The sequence below is a fragment of the Hypanus sabinus genome, chromosome 3 (assembly GCF_030144855.1).
Source record: "Hypanus sabinus isolate sHypSab1 chromosome 3, sHypSab1.hap1, whole genome shotgun sequence".
NCBI classification, from domain to species: Eukaryota; Metazoa; Chordata; class Chondrichthyes; order Myliobatiformes; family Dasyatidae; genus Hypanus; species Hypanus sabinus.
Window position 1 is genome coordinate 169,790,397 of NC_082708.1, and position 20,694 is coordinate 169,811,090.

The following is a 20,694-nucleotide window of genomic DNA, read 5'->3' on the forward strand; positions in this document are numbered from 1 at the left end:
GGTCCCTTTAAATATAAGTACTACTCAAACTCTGATGATTAAAAATAATGTCCTATTACATGCAACCTAATTTAAAAATTGCGAATTGACCTCATATTTTTCCATTTTATATTCTATCTTCCAAAGAAAATACTTTGCATGATATTCTATCTTCCATTGAACATACTTTACAAAAAGTTAATGTCTTGACCTTCTATCTTTTTATTTACTGGATATTTTTAAACTGCTTCTTATCTAACCAAAATATATACGGTGATAGGAGAAAAGAGAGGTGGCTGCTGCCTCACAGTTCCAACAACCTGAGTTCAAAAGAATCAAAGTGAAGTTGATTGACATGTGAAAGTGAGGCTGCAGGAAAGTACGAGAAGAATAAGACTGCTGGCATCATTTCCCTCAGAGTTGGCTTGGGCTCAAAGGGCCTCCTCTGTTGGAATTTACGATTTAAAAAAAAAGGCAATAAAAATTATATATGATTTAGTTGAAGTAAGTTGGGAATGCACATTCTACTGACAAATTAATTGGTAACTATAGGCTAGAAACCACATGTTATTTGAACGTGGAAGGCTGTATAGCTGATGAGTGGCAAACCTTTACATTAGCCTAAAGAGAAGAATTGGTAAACTTGACTTCTTTTTTAAAGAGTGTTTGGGGATGCAAAGAAAATAGAGTAATCTTAATCTCTTTGTCATAGAGCCTGTCCCATCTCCAGGTTTGGTCCTCGCAGTCCTCTCTTGAGACTTAACCGTGTAATCCATGACATACGTATATTACCTACAGAAAGAGTGTTTCTCCATGTAGTGAGCTTTGTGTGTTGTACACTATTAAATATAATTACCTGTGGGTTTTGGATTGTACTTTCACTACCTATCCCTGCTTAAGGGGTATATACTAACATGTCCCTTTAAGCACTTAACAATTCCCATTTTTATGTCAGCTGGATATGAAAGTGGAAAGTAAATTGAAATTATGCGACAAAATATGCTGCGGACCAACTCGTGTTGCTGAATTTGCAAACTTTGTTTAAAAAAAATCAGGCAATTGCTTGGGGCTGAGAATTTGCTGACTAAAAGGGATTTTTAAAAGGTTGTGTCTAGAGCAGTCATTTGCAGCATGTAAATGTTCTAAATCTGTTGGACTTGCTTAGTTCCTGACGGTTTCCTCTGCTGTAGTTTATTATTACCTTATTAGATATATGTGGTGTTAATTTTATCTTGTGGAAATTTGCATTCTTGTTTCATAACTTTATTATTTTAAGAATAATCTATTTGTATCAACTTTTCAACAACAAAACTGCGACTAATCTTTTATTATTACAGACTTACACTATGAGCCAATTTGTATTTTGGTACAACTATTTCCGTTTAATGGAGAAAGATGCTAAAATACTCAGGGACGTAACTAGAGAGGAAAAAAAGACATCTAAGTGAAAACAGGGAAACCAAAAACTTTAGTTAAAGTGATTTTGAGGAGGCCCTTAAAATTTAGTGTTTTTTATGGAAAAAAATTTGAAAATATTCCCCAGGCTACTGAAGATATAATTGAAATAACGGGATGATGGTGATTAGACGAGGCTAGAGTTGAGAGCAACTGGGCAATGTGGGGAAATAACTTTTAAGAAATAGTTTGCAGAGAGAAGGAGAGATGAGACTAACACTATTTTTAAGAAGGAGACATAAAGATACTGCTTATTTTTTAAAAATAAGTTGTATTCCATTGCATGGAACAGTTTCACATTGACCTAGTGCAGCAACTGCAGTTTGCCCACGCTAATTAGTTGAATTGATGTGGTGCCAGTCATATTTTTTATGGACAATTAAGTCATATAGTGTCTGAGAAATACAGAAAGCATTATATGAAGCAACAAAATTTACATGGTGTGTTTTTTTTAACATTTTGTTTTGGGGAATACTGTGGAAATTGGAGTTAAAGTTTAGATGAAAGCAACTGTACTTAAATTTGTAAAATAAAGAATAGAAAACACTGAGAATATTATCTATCAGCAATGAATATAATTTTAATCTAATTTGTTGGGAGAGAAATAGATGTTGGTAGGATTTAATTTCCATAGGCCACCTAGTCTTTACATGGCATCAATCACCATTTGCTTTAATTTTGTTTAACAGTCTCTGAGGGCCAGTTTTACTCTCATCTGAAAACTTACGGAATTACTGTATGATCGCAATTCTCAAAATGATTTCCCACTGAAAATTAGATCACCTGGCCTGACGTACTTTTCAGTACAAAGCCTTGCATAGCTTTTTTCCTTGTTGGACTATCTACATGTTGCTTCAAGAAATCCTGCTTAATGTGCCCCCCAAATTCCGTTCCAGCTAAGGGCTGACACAAAGGAAGTTCCAATCAATTTTCAGGAAGTTAAAATCACCAGCTATAACTTCCTGCATATCTGTTCCTTTAGATCTGTCTAAAGACATATCTGTCTAGGCCAGGGGTCGGCAACCTTTACCACTGAAAGAGCCATATGGACCCGTTTCCCACAGAAAAGAAAACACTGGGAGCCACAAAACCCGTTTGACATTTAAAATGAAATAACACTGCATACGTTTTTTTTGCCTTTATGCTATGTATAAACAAACTATAATGTGTTGCATTTATGAAATCGATGAACTCCTGCAGAGAAAACTAAACTACATTTCTGCATGCAACAAAAACATTTTGAACTCCGAAAAAAAGATGTTGGGTTGAAGGTTACTCCATAGTTAGCCTACCTTGGATCGAAAAATTAAAAGAAATCGCGCACTGGCGGGTGTCAGGCAATGGCAGTGGTGACGTATATTAATAGTGATAAAAAACACGTTGTAGTGGTGTGCTACACGCAGCGCTAAAATAATGACACTGAGTCGGTAAACTGCAGTCAAAGATAACTTTATTCGAACTAAACAGCCTTGCTTTTAAGCCTCCCTCAACCCACCCCCCCCCCCCCCGTGGGCGCGGATGCTCCAAAAGACACGTACTCACAAACCCCCGTAGGTTATCTCCCTTAGCCGGAACGCTGGCTAATTGTGAGCCAGTTCGGATGTGCCAGGAAATGGGTCGCCACAACGTTTTATTTAGATTGTACAAGATCACCATAATCTTCAAATTTAGAATTACATTTCAAAAACTAATAAACTGACATAAAATGCATTTTAATTAAATACTCATGATTTATTTTCCAAAGCCACAGGGAGCCGCAGCACAGAGATGAAAGAGCCGCGGGTTGCCGACCCCTGGTTATATGTGGTATAACCTGCTCACAGTAACTTTCTTTTTTCTGAGCTCTACTCATATTGCCTTGTTGTATAAGCCCAAGGTGGATACATCATGGTAACATAGTGGTTAGCATGACACTATTTCAACTTGGGGCGTTCTGGAATTTGGAGTTCAATTCTGGCACTGTTAGTAAGGTGTCTGTATGTCCTTCTCATGGAATGCATGGGCGTTCCCTGGGTGCTCCTGCTTTGTCCTACAGTCCAAAGATGTACTAGGTAGGTTAATTGGTCATCGTGAATTGTCCTGTGATTAGGTTAGGGTTAAATCGGGGGATATTGGGGGTTGCTGGTGTGGTGTGACTCAAAGGGTGGAAGTCACCCTGTATTTATTTTTTTTTAGAAATAGTATCGCTAAATAATGAATAAATAACAAGGTACTCTCTAGGTGCAGCTGAGATCTTCTCCCTGTTCAGTAATGCAAACCCCCATCTTACACCCTTCTCCATCACATTTGAAACATCTAGCCCGAAACTTTGAGTTGCCAGTCTTGCCCTTCTCTTAATTAAGTTTCTGTCATGGCAGCTAAATCATAGTTCCATGTACTAATCCAAATTCTAAGCTCATCAGCCTTACTTATTATACTTATTGCTTTAAAATAAATACACCAGCCCATCATTCCAGTAGTCCTGCATGTTCCTTCTAATAATCTTACTTCAGCTAACGTCTATGTTATCAATCACTCCACCTCCAGACCGCACGCTGTGGTTCCCACCCCCTCCACCACGTTAGTTTCAAACATCCCGCTTTGCACGAACAAACCGCCCTGAAAGAATATCAGTGTGCATCCGGTTCCCTGTTCTTGTACAGGTATAACAATGATATAGGTATCCTAGGTGCCCTCCTATATCATTGCTTTACCCAAGCATTGAATTATGAAACCTTCCTATTGCTTGTCGTACTAGTTCATGGCACAGGGAGAATTCCTGAAATTTTAATGCATGAGGTCCAGCCTTGTAACTTTGTAAGACCATAAAATGTAGGAGCAGAATCGGCCTTTCGACCTATTGGGTCTGTTCCGCCATTCAATCATGGTTGATTTATTATTCCTTTCAACCCTATTCTCCTGCCTTTCCCCTGTATCTAACCCATTTTCCGAGCAATGAGAACTGTTCTAGAATCTATGGAATTTTGCAAGGTGACTAGTATATTCACTATCTTCATAGATTAAAAATCATGTAGAAACTAACTGATATATATTCAAAAGTGAGGTAGTATTTAAGGGTTCAATATCCATTTAGGAATCAGATGGCAGATGTTCCTGAATCACTGAGTGTGTGCCTTCAGGCTTCTCTACCTCCTACCTGAAGGTAACAGTGAGAAAAGGGCATGCCCTGGGTGCTGGAGGTCCTTAATAATGGATACTGCCTTTTTGAGACACCATTCCTTGAAGATGTCTTGGGAACTTGTAGACTAGTACCCAAGAAGAAGCCGACTAAATTTACAGCCCTCTGCAGCTTCTTTCGGTCCTGTGCAGTAGCCCCCTCCCCATACCAGACAATGATGCAGCCTGTCAGAATGCCCTCCACGGTACATCTATAGAAGTGTTTGAGTGTATTTGTTGTCATACCAAATCTCTTCAAACTGCTAATGAAGTATAGTCGCTGTCTTGCCTTCTTTGTAACTGCATGGCTATGTTGGGACCAGATTAGGTCCTCAGAGAAGTTAAGATCTATGGGTTTTCAGTCCTATTAATTTCTCCATTACAATTTTAAATACAATTAATATTTTTATTTTCTCACTTAAAGGTAAACTCAAAATATTTATTTAATCTTTCTGCCATTTCCTGATTCCCCAACATAATTTTCCATTGTATTGTTCTTCAGTATTTCTTCCAAGGGTTCCTTCCAGATTAATTTTTGATAAGCTTTTCCTTTTTTAATGTTTCACTCCAGATTATTTTTATTCTCTTTCTCTTTCCTTATCAATTTCTAGGTTTTCCTTTGCTGAAACCTGAAATTTTCAGATTTACTGCTGTTTGGTAACAGTATATTTGGAAGAGCCTCTTTCTTTGATCTATTACTTTTCTATTGATCATTAATTTTCCCTTTTTGCCATGATGGTCTTCAGTTTGGGTTGCAACATCAAAGCAAAGGTATCAAAACATTTGATAGGGTCCAAACAAATTTGTGAGACTTCCTGAGAAAAGGAACTACAAGTGTCAGTTAAAGAGCAGGACTCTTCTTTAGAATAGAGAAGGCTGAAGGGTGACCTGATAGAAATATATAAAATAATGAGGGGGCCTAGACATAGTGAATATAAGGAGGCCATCCCCGATTATTAGATGACACATTTAAATACAGGGGAAGAGAATTAAGAGTGATATCAGGAAAAAGATTCTTGGGCTTTGTGTGATTGGAATCTGATCCAACCTACAGATGGTGTCAAGGTAAGCTGCATTGAAGCCTTCAAGAGGAATTTGACTAAAATGTTTGAAAATTTTGCAGGGCAAGAAGGAATTGGCCAAAGGGCAAGTAGGATGAGGAAGGCAAAATGGAACCAATTAGTTACTTCTGTAGAAAGCTGGTATAGTCATGATTTGGAATTGTTTTTTATTGTCATATGTTCCAAGGTCCAGTGAAAAGCTTATTTTGTATACCTTTCTCACAAATCAAACTGCTTCCCTCCCCTTTCTTGACCTCTCTGGAGACAGCTTATCTACTGATGTCTGTCTATTATAAACCCTGACTCTCACAGCTACCTGGACTATATCCCTTCCCACCCTGTTATTTGTAAAAATGCTATCCCTTCTCTCAATTCCTCCGTCTCTGCCATATCTGTTCTTAGTATGAGGCTTTTCCAGAACAAAGGAGATGCCCCCCTTCATCAAAGAAAGGACTTCCCTTCCTCTACTGTCAATGCTGCCCTCAACTGCATCTTTTCCACTTTATGCACATCTGGCCTCACCCCTTCCTCCCACCACCCCACCAGGGATAGGGTTCCTCTTGTACTCACCTTCCACCCCACTAGCCTCTGTGACCAGCACATAATTCTCCGGAACTTCTGCTATCGCCTGGATCCCATCACCAAGCACATCTTTCCCTCTTTCCTCCCCCCCCCCCCCCACCAATATCTGTTTTCCGCAGGGATTGCTCCCTACGTAACAATCTTGTCCATTTGTCCCTCCCCACTGATCTCCCTCCTGGTACTTTTCCTTGGAAGTGGAACAAGTGCTGCACCTTTCCCTACACTTCCTCCCTCACTACCATTCAGGGCTCAGACAGTCTTTCCAGATGAGGCAGCACTTCACCTGTGAGACTGTTGGGGTCATCTACTGTATCTGGTACTCCCGGTGTGGCTTCCTGTATATCGGTGAGACCCGACGTAGATTGGCTTCGCCGAGCACCTAGACTCTGCCTGAAAAGCGGGATTTCCCAGTGGCCACCCATTTTAATTCCACTTCCCGTTCCCATTCCGATATGCCCAACCATGGCTCCTCTACTGTTATGGTGAGGCCACACTCAGGTTGGAGGAGCAAAACTTTGTATTCTGTCTGGGTAGCCTCCAACCTGATGGCATGAATATCTATTTCTCAAACTTCGAGTAATGGCCCCTCCCTTCCTTCACCTTTCCCCATGCCCTTTTTCCCCTCTCACCTTATCTCCTTGCACACATTCTGTGGTGCTCTTACCCTTTTTCTTTCTTCCATGACCTCCTGTCCTCTCCTATTTGATTTTCTCCTTCTCCAGCCCTATATCTCTTTCACCAGTTAATTCCCTAGCTCTTTACTTCGCCACCCCCCCCCCCCCCCCCCCGTTTCACCTATCACCTTATGTTCCCCAGCTTCTAACTCCAACTCTCATCTTTTTTTCTCCAGTCCTGAGGAAGGGTTTCACCGGAAACGCTGACTGTAATTCTTTCCATAGACACTGCCTGACCACCAGCATTTTGTGTGTGTTGCTTGGATTTCCAGAATTTGCAGATTTTTTCTTGTTTGTGAAACCATTCAATAGTTTTATAACAGCGGGGTAGAAGCTGCCCCTAAGTCTGGTGGTCTGTTCTTTTAGGCTTTTGTATCTCTTGCCCATTGGGAGAATGGAGAAGAGGGTATTTCTGGGATGGGTGGGGTCTTTGATGAGGCTGGTTGCTTTACTGATGTATAGTCAAAGTCTGTGGAGGGGATTCTGGTTTCTGTGCTGTCCTGAGCTGTGCCCACAACTCTCTGTAGTTTCTTGTGGTCAGGACAGAGCAATTGCCATGATGCATCTAGACAGGATGTTTTCTATGGTGCAGTGATTAAAAATTGAAAAGAGTCAATGAGGAAAACCAAATTTCTTTAGCTTCTGGGGAAGCAGATGACCAAATGTCTTTCTGTACTGTAACCATATACTCTACAGACCTTGGGCCTGTTATCTAAAAGTATTTTATTCATTTGTATTGAATATACCTGAAGTTTTAGTTTCAAAACATGAACATTTTCACATCGATTTTGCACCCTCTCAGAAAATGCCAGTTTCTTTGCTAACCTGCTCATGACGACAGAGGAGACAATTTGTTGAATTGGTGTAGGCTGGCCACAGCGAATATTTTAAAGTCCTGATGAAGGGTCTCAGCCTGAAGCCATCCATAGATTCTGCTTGACCTGCTGAGCTCCTCCAGCCCATTGTGCATTTTGCCCTAGATTTCCAGAATCTGCAGTACCTCTTGTGTGGATCATTTTAAAGTACAGTTTGTGAACCCTTTGCAGTTACCTGGTTTTCTACATAATTACTCATAAAACATAGTCTAGTCTTCATCTAAGTCAGAATAATAGACAACCATAATCTTCCTAAACTAATAACCACAATATCCTGAGGTGGGAAGGAGAACAGCCAGAGGTCGTGGTACGTATTGGTACCAGTGACATGGATAGGAAAAGGGAGGAGGTCTTGAAAACAGACTACAGGGAGTTAGGAGGGAAGTTAAGAAGCAGGACCTCAAAGGTAGTAGTCTTGGGATTACTGCCTGTGCCACGTGACAGTGAGTATAGGAATAGAATGAGGTGGAGGATGAATGCGTGGCTGAGAGATTGGAGCAGACGGCAGGGATTCAGATTTCTGGATCATTGTGACCTCTTTTGTGGTAGGTGTAACCTGTACAAAAAGGACAGGTTGCATTTTATTCCTGGGGGACCAATATCCTGGTGGGGAGGTTTGCATAGGCTGTTGGGGGGAGTTTAAACTAGAATTGCTTGGGGGTGGGAACTGAAATGAAGAGATGGAGGAAGAGGCGTTTGGCTCACATATAGAGAAAGCTTGGAGACTGCGAGAGGGAGAATGGGCAGGTGATAGAGAAGGGATGGTTTCAGATCGATGGTTTGAGATGTGTCTATTTTAATGCAAGAAGCATCATGAACAAAGCAGATGAGCTTAAAGTGTGGATCAGTACTTGGAGCATGTTGTGGCCATTACAGAGACGTGGATGGCTCAGGGGCAGGAATGGTTACTTCAACTGCCAGGCTTTAGATGTTTCAGAAAGGATAGGGAGGGAGGGAACAGAAGTGGGGGCAATAGACAATAGACAGTAGGTGCAGGAGTAGGCCATTTGGCCCTTCTAGCCAGCACAGCCATTCACTGTGATCATGGCTGATCATACACAATCAGTACCCCGTTCCTGCCCTCTCCCCTATCCCTTGACCCCACTATCTATAAGAGTTCTATCTAACTCTCTCTTGAATGCATCCAGAGACTTGGCCTCCACTGCCTTCTGGGGCAGAGCATTCCACATATCCACCACTCTCTGGGTGAAAAAGTTTTTCTTCATCTCTGTTCTAAATGGCCTACCCTTTATTCTTAAACTGTGGCTTCTAGTTCTGGACTCACCCATCAGCGGGAACATGCTTCCTGCCTCCAGCGTGTCCAATCCCTTAATAATCTTATATGTTTCAATCAGATTCCCTCTCATCCTTCTAAATTCCAGTGTATACAAGCCTAGTCTCTCCAATCTTTCAACATATGACAGTCCCGCCATTCCGGGAATTAACCTTGTGAACCTACGCTGCACTCCCTCAATAGCAAGAATGTCCTTCCTCAAATTTGGAGACCAAAACTGCACACAGTACTCCAGGTGGGGTCTCACCAGGGCCCTGTACAGCTGCAGAAGGACCTCTTTTCTCCTATACTCAATTCCTCTTGTTATAAAGGCCTGCATGCCATTAGCTTTCTTCACTGCCTGCTGTACCTGCATGCTTGCTTTCATTGACTGATGTACAAGAACACTTAGATCTGGTTGTACTTCCCCTTTTCCTAACTTGACTCCATTTAGATAGTAATCTGCCTTCCTGTTCTTGCCACCAAAGTGGATAACCTCACATTTATCCACATTAAACTGCATCTGCCATACATTTGCCCACTCACCCAACCTGTTAAAGTCACCCTGCATTCTCATAACATCCTCCTGCAATTTCACACTGCCACCCAGCTTTGTGTCATCAGCAAATTTGCTAATGTTACTTTTAATCCCTTCATCTAAATCATTAATATATATTGTAAACAGCTGCGGTCCCAGCACCGAGCGTGGCACTGGTTGATCAGAGATAGTGTCATGGTTGCAGAAAAGCAGGAAGACATGGAGGGATTGTCTATGGAGTCTCTGTGGGCGGAAGTTAGAAAGAGGAAGGAATCAATTACTCTATTGGGTGTTTTTATAGATCACCCAATAGTAACAGGGATATCGAGGAGCAGATAGGGAGACGTTCTGGAAAGGTGTAATAATTGTAATAATAACAGGGTTGTTGTGGTGACAGATTTTAATTTCCCAAATATCAATTGACATCTCCTTAGAGCGAGGGCTTTAGATGGGGTGGAATTTGTTAGGAGTGCTCAGGAAGATTTCTTGACACAGGTAGATAAGCCTACAAGTGGAGAGGCTGTACTTGATCTGGTATTGGGTAATGAACCTGGTCAGGTGTCAGATCTCTTAGTGGGAGAGGATTTTAGAGATAGAGATCACAATTCTATCTCCTTTACCATAGCATTGGAGAGGGGTAGCAACAGACAAGTTAGGAAAACGTTTAATAGGAATAAGGGGAAATATGATGTTATGAGGCAGGAACTTGGAAGCATAAATTGGAGACAGATGTTCTCAGGAAACATACGGAAGAAATGTGGCAAATGTTCAGGGGATATTTTCGTGGAGTTCTGCATAAGTATGTTCCAATGAGACAGGGAAAGGATGGTAGGGTACAGGAACCATGTTGTAAATCTTGTCAAGAAGAAAAGAAGGTCTTTCGAAAGGTTTAAAAAAAACTAGGTACTGATAGAGATCTAGAAGATTATAAGGCTAGGAGGAAGGAGCTTAAAAATTAAATTAGGAGAGCCAGCGGGGGCAATGAGAAGGCCTTGGCGGACAGGATTAAGAAAAACCCCAAGGCATTCTACAATTACGTAAAGAGCAAGAGGATAAGACGTGAGAGAATATGACCAATCAAGTGTGACAGTGGACAAGTGTGTGTAGAACCAGTGGAGATTACAGAAGTACTTAATGAATACTTTGCTTCAGTATTCACTACAGAAAAGGATCTTGGCGATTGTAGGGATGACTTACAGCAGACTGAAAAGCTTGAGCATGTAGATGTTAAGGGAGAGGATGTGCTGGAGCTTTTGGAAACCATCAAGTTGGATAAGTCACCAGTACTGGATGAGATGTACCCTAGGCTACTGTGGGAGGTGAGGGAGGAGATTGCTGAGTCTCTGGCGATGATCTTTGTATCATCAATGAGGATGGGAGAGTTTCTGGAGGAATGGAGGGTTATGGATGTTGTTCCCTTATTCAAGAAAGGGAGTAGAGATAGCCCAGGAAATTATAGACCGGTGAGTCTTACTTCAGTGGTTGGTAAGTTGATGGAGAAGATACTGAGAGGCAGGATTTATGAACCTTTGGAGACACATAATATGATTAGGAATAGTCAGTGTGGCTTTGTCAAAGGCACGTCGAGCCTTGTGAGCCTGATTGAATTTTTTTGAGGATGTGACTAAACACGTTGATGAAGGTAGAGCAGTAAATGTCGTGTGTATGGATTTCAGCAAGGCATTTGACAAGGTACCCCATGCAAGGCTTATTGAGGAAGTAAGGAGGCATAGGATCCAAGGGGACATTGCTTTGTGGATCCAGAACTGGCTTGCCCACAGAAGGCAAAGAGTGGTTGTAGATGGATAATATTCTGCATGGAGGCCGGTGACCAGTGGTGTGCTTCAGGGATCTGTTCTGAGATCTCTACTCTTCGTGATTTTTATAAATGACCTGGATGAGGAAGAGGAGGGATGGGTTAGTAAATTTGCTAATGACACAAAGGTTGGGGGTGTTGTAGATAGTGTGGAGAGCTGTCAGAAGTTACAGCAGGACATTGATAGGATGCAAAACTGGGCTGAGAAGTGGCAGATGGAGTTCAATCCAGATAAGTGTGAGGTGGGTCATTTTGGTAGGTCAAGTATGATGGCAGAATATAGCATTAATGGTGAGGCTCTTGGCAGTGTGGAGGATCAGAGGGATCTTGGGGTCCAAGTCCATAGGACACTCAAAGCTGCCGTGCAGGTTGACGCTGTGATTCGGAAGGCATACGGTTCATTGGCTTTCATCAATCGTGGGATTGAGTTTAAGAACCGAGAGGTAATGTTGCAGCTACACAGGGCCCTGGTCAGAACCCATTTGGAGTACTGTGCTCAGTTCTGGTTGCCTCACTAGAGGAATGATGTGGAAACCATAGGAAGGGTGCAGAGGAGATTTACAAGGATGTTGCCTGGATTGGGGAGCATGCCTTATATAACCATATAACAATTACAGCATGGATACAGGTCATCTCGGCCCTTCTAGTCCATGCCAAATGCTTACTCTCACCTAGTCCCACCGACCTGCACTCAGCCCATAACCTTCCATTCCTTTCCTGTCCATATACCTATCCAATTTTACTTTAAATGACAATATCAAACCTGCCTCTACCACTTCTACACAGCTACCACTCTCTGAGTGAAGAAATTCCCCCTCGTGTTACCCCTAAACTTTTGCCCCCTCTCAACTCATGTCCTCTTGTTTGAATCTCCCCTACTCTCAATGGAAAAAGCCTATCAACGTCAACTCTATCTATCCCCATCATAATTTTAAATAACTCTATCAAGTCCCCCCTCAACCTTCTACGCTCCAAAGAATTAAGACCTAATTTGTTCAACCTTTCTCTGTAACTTAGGTGCTGAAACCCAGGTAATATTCTAGTAAATCTCTGTACTCTTTCTATTTTGTTGACATCTTTCCTATAATTCGGTGACCAGAACTGTACACAATACTCCAAATTTGGCTGCACCAATGCCTTGTACAATTTGAACATTACATCCCAACTCTTATAGTCAATGCTCTGATTTATAAGGGCAAGCATATCAAAAGCTTTCTTCACCACTCTATCCACATGAGATTCCACCTTCAGGGAACTATGCACCATTATTCCTAGATCATTTTTCAATGCCCTACCGTTTACCATGTATGTCCTATTTTGGTTAGTCCTTCCAAAATGTAGCACCTCACACCTTATGAGAAGAGGTTGAGTGAACTTGGCCTTTTCTCTTTGGAATGACGGGAGGATGAGAGGTGACCTGGTAGAGGTGTACAAGATGATGAGAGGCATTGATTGTGTGGGTAGTCAGAGGCTTTTTCCCAGGATTGAAATGGCTAACACAAGAGGACACTGTTTTAAGATCTTTGGAAGTAGGTACAAAGGGGATGTCAGGGGTAAGATTTTTACGCAGAGAGTGGTAAGTGTGTGGAATGGGCTGCCGGTGATGGTGGTGGAGGCAGATAAGATAGGGTCTTTTAAGAGACTCCTGGATAGGTAGACAGTAGGTGCAGGAGTAGGCCATTTGGCCCATTGAGCCAGCACCACCATTCTATGTGATCGTGGCTGATCATCCTCAATCAGTACCCCGTTCCTGCCTTCTCCCCATATCCCTTGACCCTGCTATCTTTAAGAGCTCTATCTAACTCTTTCTTGAAAGCATCCAGAGAATTGGCCTCCACTGCCTTCTGAGACAGAGCATTCCGTAGATCCACAACTCTCTGGGTGAAAAAGTTTTTCCTGAACTCCATTCTAAATGGCCTACCCCTTATTCTTAAACTGTGGCCTCTGGTTCTGGACGCCCCCAACATCGGGAACATGTTTCCTGCCTCTGGCGTGTCCAATCCCTTAATAATCGTATATGTTTCAATCAAATCCCCTCTCATCCTTCTAAATTCCAGTGTATACAAGCCCAGTCGCTCCAATCTTTCAACATATGACAGTCCTGCCATCCTGGGAATCAACCTCGTGAACCTACGCTGCACTCCCTCAATAGCAAGAATGTCCTTCCTCAGATTTGGAGACCAAAACTGAACACAATACTGCAGGTGTGGTCTCACTAGGGCCCTGTACAACTGCAGAAGGACCTCTTTGCTCCGATACTCAACTCCTCTTGTTATGAAGGCCAATATGCCATTAGCTTTCTTCACTGCCTGCTGTACCTGCACGCTTACTTTCAGTGTTGAATGAATAAGGACACCTAGATCTCATTGTACTTTCCCTTTTCCTAACTTGACAGCATTCAGATAGTAATCTGCCTTCCTGTTCTTATCACCAAAGTGGATAACCTCAGATTTATCCACATTAAACTGCATCTGCCATGCATCTGCCCACTCAGCCAACCTTTCCAAGTCACCCTACATTCTCCTAACATCCTCCTCATATTTCACACTGCCACCCAGCTTTGTGTCATCTGTAAATTTGCTAATGTTACTTTTAATCCCTTCATCTAAATCATTAATGTATATTGTAAATAGCTACGGTCCCAGCACCGAGCCTTGCGGTACCCCACTAGTCACTGCCTGCCATTCTGAAAAGGACCTGTTAATCCCTACTCTTTGTTTCCTGTCTGAGCTTAGAAAAATAGAGGGCTCTGGGTAACCCTAGGTAATTTCTAAGGTAAGCACATGTTTGGCACAGGTTTGTGGGCCATGTGGCATGTATTGTGCTGCAGGTTTTTCTATGTTTCTAATAACACACAAACAATTATACTACCTCTCATCAATACTGAGTACACCATTTAAACAATCATAGTCTAGCTTCAAAGAAGTATGCGAACCTCTGGGGTAATGCCTTCTATAAAATCTATTTGCAGTCAGGTGTTCCAGTCAATGAGATGAGATTGAAGCTGCCCTGTGAAAAAGACATTCAAAGTCAGGTTATTGACGGAGCTGCTCTTCTCAAGAAAGATCTGTTTATGTGCACCATGTTTCAATCAAAGGAACTTTCAGGGGTCCTTAGAAGAAGAATTGTAGAGATGCATGAAGCTAGAAAAGGCTACAAAAGCATTTTTAAAGACCTGAGTGTTCTTCAGTCCACAGTAAGAGAAATTCTCTACAAATTGAAGAAATTCAGTACTGTTTTAGTCCCCCTAGAAGTGGGTGTCTTGCAAAGATCACACCACAGGAGCACAAAGTTCAATGCTGAAGGAGGTGAAATAAACACAAGGGTAACAGTGAAAGACTTTCAGAAATCACTTGAACTTGCGAAAGTTTCTGTTCATGTGTCCACTGTAAGAAAAACATTGAACAAGAATGGTGTTCATGGAAGGACACCACAGAGAAACTATGGCCCTCCAAAAAAAACATTGCTGTGTGTTTCAAGTTTACACAAAAACACCTGGATGTTCCACAATGCTTCTGGGATGATGTTCTGTGGATAGGTGAAATAAAAATTGAATGCGTGGGCAGAAGTGCACACCACTATGTTTGGAGGAAAAAGACCATTGCACACCAACAGCAAAACCTCATCTCAAAGGTGGAAGGAGAATCATGGTTAGGGCAACACACATACAATGCTGGAGGAACTGAGCAGGCCAGGCAGCATCTATGGAAAAGAGTACTGCTGGTGTTTCGGGCTGAGACCCTTTGGCAGAACTGGAGCTAAAAAGCAGAGGAGTAGATTAAAAGGTGGGGGGAGGGGAGAGAGAAACACAAGGTTGATAGGTGAAACCTGAAAGGGGAGAGATGAAGTAAAGAGCTGGGAAGTTGATTGGTGAAAGAGATCCAGGGCTGGAGAAGGGAGAGTCTGATAGAAGAGGACAAAATGTCATGGAAGGAAGAAAATGGGGGAGGAGCACCGGAGTGAAGCAATGGCTGGGCCAGGAGATCAGTTGAGAGAGGGGAAAAGGGATGGGGAATTGTGAAGGAGGGGGTAGGAACATTACTGGAAGTTCGAGAAATCAATGTTCATGCCATCAGGTTGGAGGCTACCCAGACGGAATGTAAAGTGTGGTTCTTACAACCTGAGTGTGGCGTCATCATGAAAGTGGAGGAGGCTATGGATGGGCATATTGGAATGGGAATGGGAAGTGGGATTAAAATGGGTGGCCACTGGGAGATCCCGCTTTTGCTGGTGGACGGAACGTAGGTGCTCGGCAAAGCTGTCTCCCAATCTATGTCGGGTCTTGCCAACGTACTGAAGTACTGGACACAGTATATAACTCCAACAGACTCACAGATGAAGTGTCGCCTCAACTGGAAGGATTGTTTGGGGCCCTGAATGGTAGTGAGGGAAGAGGTGTAAGGGTAGGTGTAGTATTTGTTCTGCTTGCAAGGATAAGTGCCAGGAGGGACGAATGGTCAAGGGGGTTGTGTAGGGATCGATCCTTGCAGAAAGCCAAAAGTGGAGGGAGGGACAGATGTGCTTGGTGGTGGGATCCCGTTGGAGAAGGCGGAAGTTGCAGACAATTATATGGTTGACATGGAGGTTGGTGGTATGGTAAGTGAGGACAAAAGGAACCCTACCCTTGGTAGGGGGCATGAGGATTGGGTGAGAGCAGACGTGCAAGAAATGAAAGAGATATGGTTGAAGGCAGCTTTGATGGTAGAGGAAGGGAATCACTTTCTTTGAAGAAGGAGGATATCTCTTTCATTCTGGAATGAAAAACCTTATCCTGAGAGCAGATGTGGTGGAGATGGAGGAATAGACAATAGGTGCAGAAATAGACCATTCGGCCCTTCGAGCCTGCACCGCCATTTTGAGATCATGGCTGATCATCTACTATCAATACCCGGTTCGTGCCTTGTACCCATATCCCTTGATACCCCTATCCATAAGATACCTATTTAGCTCCTTCTTGAAAGCATCCAGAGAATTGGCCTCCACTGCATTTCGAGGCAGTGCGTTCCAGACCCCCACAACTCTCTGGGAGAAGAAGTTTTTCCTTAACTCTGTCCTAAATGACCTACCCCTTATTCTCAAACCATGCCCTCTGGTACTGGACTCTCCCAGCATCTGGAACATATTTCCCGCCTCTATCTTGTCCAATCCCTTAATAATCTTATGTGTTGCAAAATGGAGAGAAGGGGTGGTGTTTTTACAAGTAACAGAGTGAGAGGAGCTATAATCCAGGTAGCTGTGAGAGTCTTGTGTGTTTGTAATAGACTTCAGTAGATAAGCTGTCTCCAGAGAAAGAGACAGAGAAATTGAGAAAGGAGAGGGAGGCCGGAAATGGACCAGATACATTTGAAACTGGAGACAAATTGGATGAAGTTGACAAGTTCCACATGAGCTGCTTTGCTGCCTCGGCCTGGACAGCTTGCAATTGTTGAGTGAACAACGAATTCAAAATTTTATCAAGATGTTTTACAGGATAATGTCAGGGTAGCAGTCCGTCACTTGAAGCTTGATAGAAGTTGGATGATGCAACAAGACAGTGATCTGAAACAGAAGAGTAAATCAACAACAGAATGGTTTAAAAAGAAGAAAATTCATGTTTTGGAATGGCCAAGTCAGAGTCCAGACCTTAACCCAATTGAGATGCTGTGGCATGACCTGAAGAGTGTTGTTCATGTAAGGTATCCCAGAAATATTGGTGAACTGAAACAGTTTTGTATGAAGGAAGGGTGTAAAGTTCCTCCTCACCATTGTGCAAGTTTGATCAGCAGCTACAGGAAATGTTTGAAGGTTATTGCTGCTAAAGGAGTTTTGACCAGTTATTAAATTCAAGTGTTCACATACTTTTTCCAGCCTGGACTGTGGATGATTAAACAATGTGTTCAATAAAGACATGGGAAGTACAATTGTTTGTGTGTTATTAGTTCAGACGGATTGTGTTGGGCTATTATTGTGGCTTAAATGAAGATCAGACCATATTTTTTGAGTAATTAATGCAGAAAATCGGGTAATTGCAAAGGATTCACAAATGTTTTCTTGCAACTGTATTTAGAATAATTCATTTACATGCAAGTGAAACGTAGGCTTCTTGGTAACATTCAGATTTGGCTCTTTGGTTCTATAGAACATTGTAGTACAGGAACAGGTTCTTCAGCCCCCCGCCATGTCTCTGCTGTACATGATGCCAAGTTAACCTAACTGTCTTCTTCCTGTATATGATCTATATCCCTCCATTCTCTCCACATTCATGTATCTATCTAAAAGTCTTTTAAATGGCACTATCGTACATGCTTCCACCACAGGTTTTATCATATGTGTCTTGTTTTATGAGATTTATAAAGAATTTTTTTCTCTTTGTCATCTCAGCTGACCGGACTCGCCAGCAAAATGTGGCAGCTGCTGGTGGAAGGCCACAGCCTGTTAATGAAGATCGGGCAGCGGGTGCTCCCAGAGTGCGGCGTACTCTTAGATCCAGGGTTATGGCTCGGAGACTGCAAGAAGCAGAGCAGGAAGCTGAAGGTGACTATTATAATTACAAATGTTGAATATTCTATAATTTTCCAAAAAATTTTGTATTCCAACAGTTAGCAAGTGTCAGCAGGAAATTTCTACCTCTTTTTTTGATTTAAGTCATTTGGAAGGTTAAGATTTTTTTCTGTTGAACTTTGTAAGACACATAAGCAGAATTAGGCCTTTTCAGCCCATTGAGTCTACTCCACCATTCGATCTCGGCTGATTTATTTTCCCTCCCAACCCCAATCGCCTGCCTTTTCTCTGTAATCTTTGACCGTAAAATGACTCAGAAGCAAACAGAATGAAAAGATTATGAGACAGGAAAGTGAGACCAAAGCAAGACTATTTCTAATCTAAGTTTTAAAACACAAAGCTCTTGGAGGAAAGGAAGTTTTAGTTATAAATTTTAGAATAAAAGATACAGGAAATGAGAAAGTACTTTGTTCCTTTACTCATTTAATAGGATCAAACTTAATGTACAGCAACTATTTTCCTTGTATTCCTTACTTAACTTTGTATTTAATAATCTCCGATCTCAAAAATTGAGCAGCCAGTTTATGATAATGAGCCAGCACCAGGAAATAAAAGAAATCAAATTTTAAAAAAGTAAAATAAAAATCAACTATTTTAAATTTTGAAGAGAAAGGATCTTGTTTTCCAAAATTATTCTGAGGTTACTTGTGCATGCTCTGCATTACTGATATTAATGTCCTTGGGACACTTAAACTGACTTTGGTAATTAGAATAAAAATTGCATCAAATTTAAGAAAACAAAATCTTAAGTTCTCGAACTAGGTTGGTGATTAGGTAAGTTTTATCTCCACATGTGGGACAAAAATCTGACAATGTCGGTGGATTTAGAATATTCTAGGGAACTGAGATGACATTTATTGTAAAGCACATTCAAGGGGTGAAGATCGCAGTACCTGCTGGTAGGCGGAATGACCCTTTCTTTGCTTCAGGGTTTCTAGTCTTCTCAACAGTTCAAAGCTGGTTAAATGTTAAGTATATTTGCATATTAGCAGTCTGGATCATGTTGCATGACCTATTGTTTCTAATACGTTGGCATCAGCACTTTTATTTTTGAGATTTTTTATAGACCATCTGTGTTCATCAAGGAGGGAGAATGATAGTCTGGTGAAGATTGAAAACGCAAGGGTGACCAACCTAGGCTGTTATCCTATGGCTTCTGATTATCAGTGACAGTTTGCTCCCCCTTGAAGCCATTTTTTCAAAGATCTTTTTCCAAATTTGTGTTTTTATTTATTGTTTCTTAGTTGCCAACATTTCACTTTTAAAATTTAAAATCAAAATTAACCGGCATAGGAAAATGAAAAGAGTCGTGGAGTTTACTTCAGTGAAAATCATGGCATTTTATAAAAACAAAAACAGATTTTTACTTGCTGCATTACAAAAACCACATAACGTGCTTATAGTCTGTCATATAGAAATATATCTCTGTCTGAGATGGTATAAATTAGATAGTAGCAGTGGCAGTTTTTATATAGGTGAGAAACCAATGAAACTGAATTCAACATGAGGTGGGAGTGTGGTAATGAAGGAAGGAGATTGATAATTTCCTGAAGGGTTGGCCAGCCTAGCTTGCCATCTGATGGCTTCTGATTCTCAGTGATAAGTACATGGGGAGACTTTAATTTTGTTTTCTTGTATGAAATGGCCGTGAACAAATTAAACAGTTTGGAAGTGAAAGTCAAACTCGTTGTTAGCAATGGCATTTAACTTTGAAGCATAGATTTTACAGTGTTTTTTTAATATGTCTTTCCCTGTACTTCCGCCACAAAACAACAAATTTCACAACATTTGTCAATGGTAATAAATCTGGTTCTTATTCTGAATTGAGAATGAATTAGAGCTGCCAGCTGATGTCATACTGTACAGTATTAATAGCAAGCACTCTAGAGGATGTTGTGTGCTGGCAATAGCTACTTCTACGCACTTTTTCCAGGTGATGAATGTGTCAATCGATGAGATAGTAGGCTCACTGAAAGAGCATGTGGAATTGCTGAGTAAAGAATCTCCACTGATGCATTTTCATTATATGAATGTGATCTTGTTTACAGGCAGTACTTCTGAGTAATTGATGACTGTTGTTCTTAAAACAAGGTCACGCAAATTCACGCAAACTGCTCCCATATTGCCTTTTTATTTTACCAACTGGAAACAGCAGTGGGTAGCTATCAGCAAGCAAAATGTTTACTGTAAGATGATTATTTGCAAAAACTAATTTGTACAAACTATGGACCCATGCTATATTTGTGGATGAATTACTAGTAAGCTAGTTTCCAATTCTGGTCATATATTGCAAGGATTTTCATTTACTTATTTTAGTAAGTGACTGCAAAGGTCGCCTGCATTTTACAACCCACCCATTCTCATACAGCTGTGGGCTAACTGTACCGTGGGTTTTGAAACTTTTGATAATGATAGGACCTAATGTCAGGTTTTTCAGCTCTATGCTTCATATTAAATTCATCACCGATTCTTTAGGCTCTTTACTTGTGCTAATTATAAACATTGCATGCATTCCATTTGACATTTTAGCCATTGGATTTTGCATAGACTCGTGAGGTTATGCATTCTGTAGTTATAGGCTGTAATAATTACCTTTTTCTTGACAGAGTTGGTAATCATTGAATATCAAATTTTGTTGTTTAATATATTTTAATCCTTTTAATGTGATAATTGGCTGTTAATTGGCATCAAAAGGCAGAAAACTCCTTCCCTTTTTACCGTATGGTTTTAATTCTATAGTTCCTA

General features: G+C 41.3%; 1 protein-coding gene across 1 annotated transcript in view; it reads left to right on the forward strand.

The window, feature by feature from the left end:
• Positions 1–20,694, forward strand: part of LOC132391904 (DDRGK domain-containing protein 1-like) — a 79,328-nt gene that overhangs the window by 27,131 nt on the left and 31,503 nt on the right. The window contains exon 2 of the mRNA XM_059965663.1: positions 17,770–17,922. Within this exon, the coding sequence (XP_059821646.1) occupies positions 17,770–17,922 (153 nt within the window). The remainder of the gene's footprint in view (positions 1–17,769; positions 17,923–20,694) is intronic.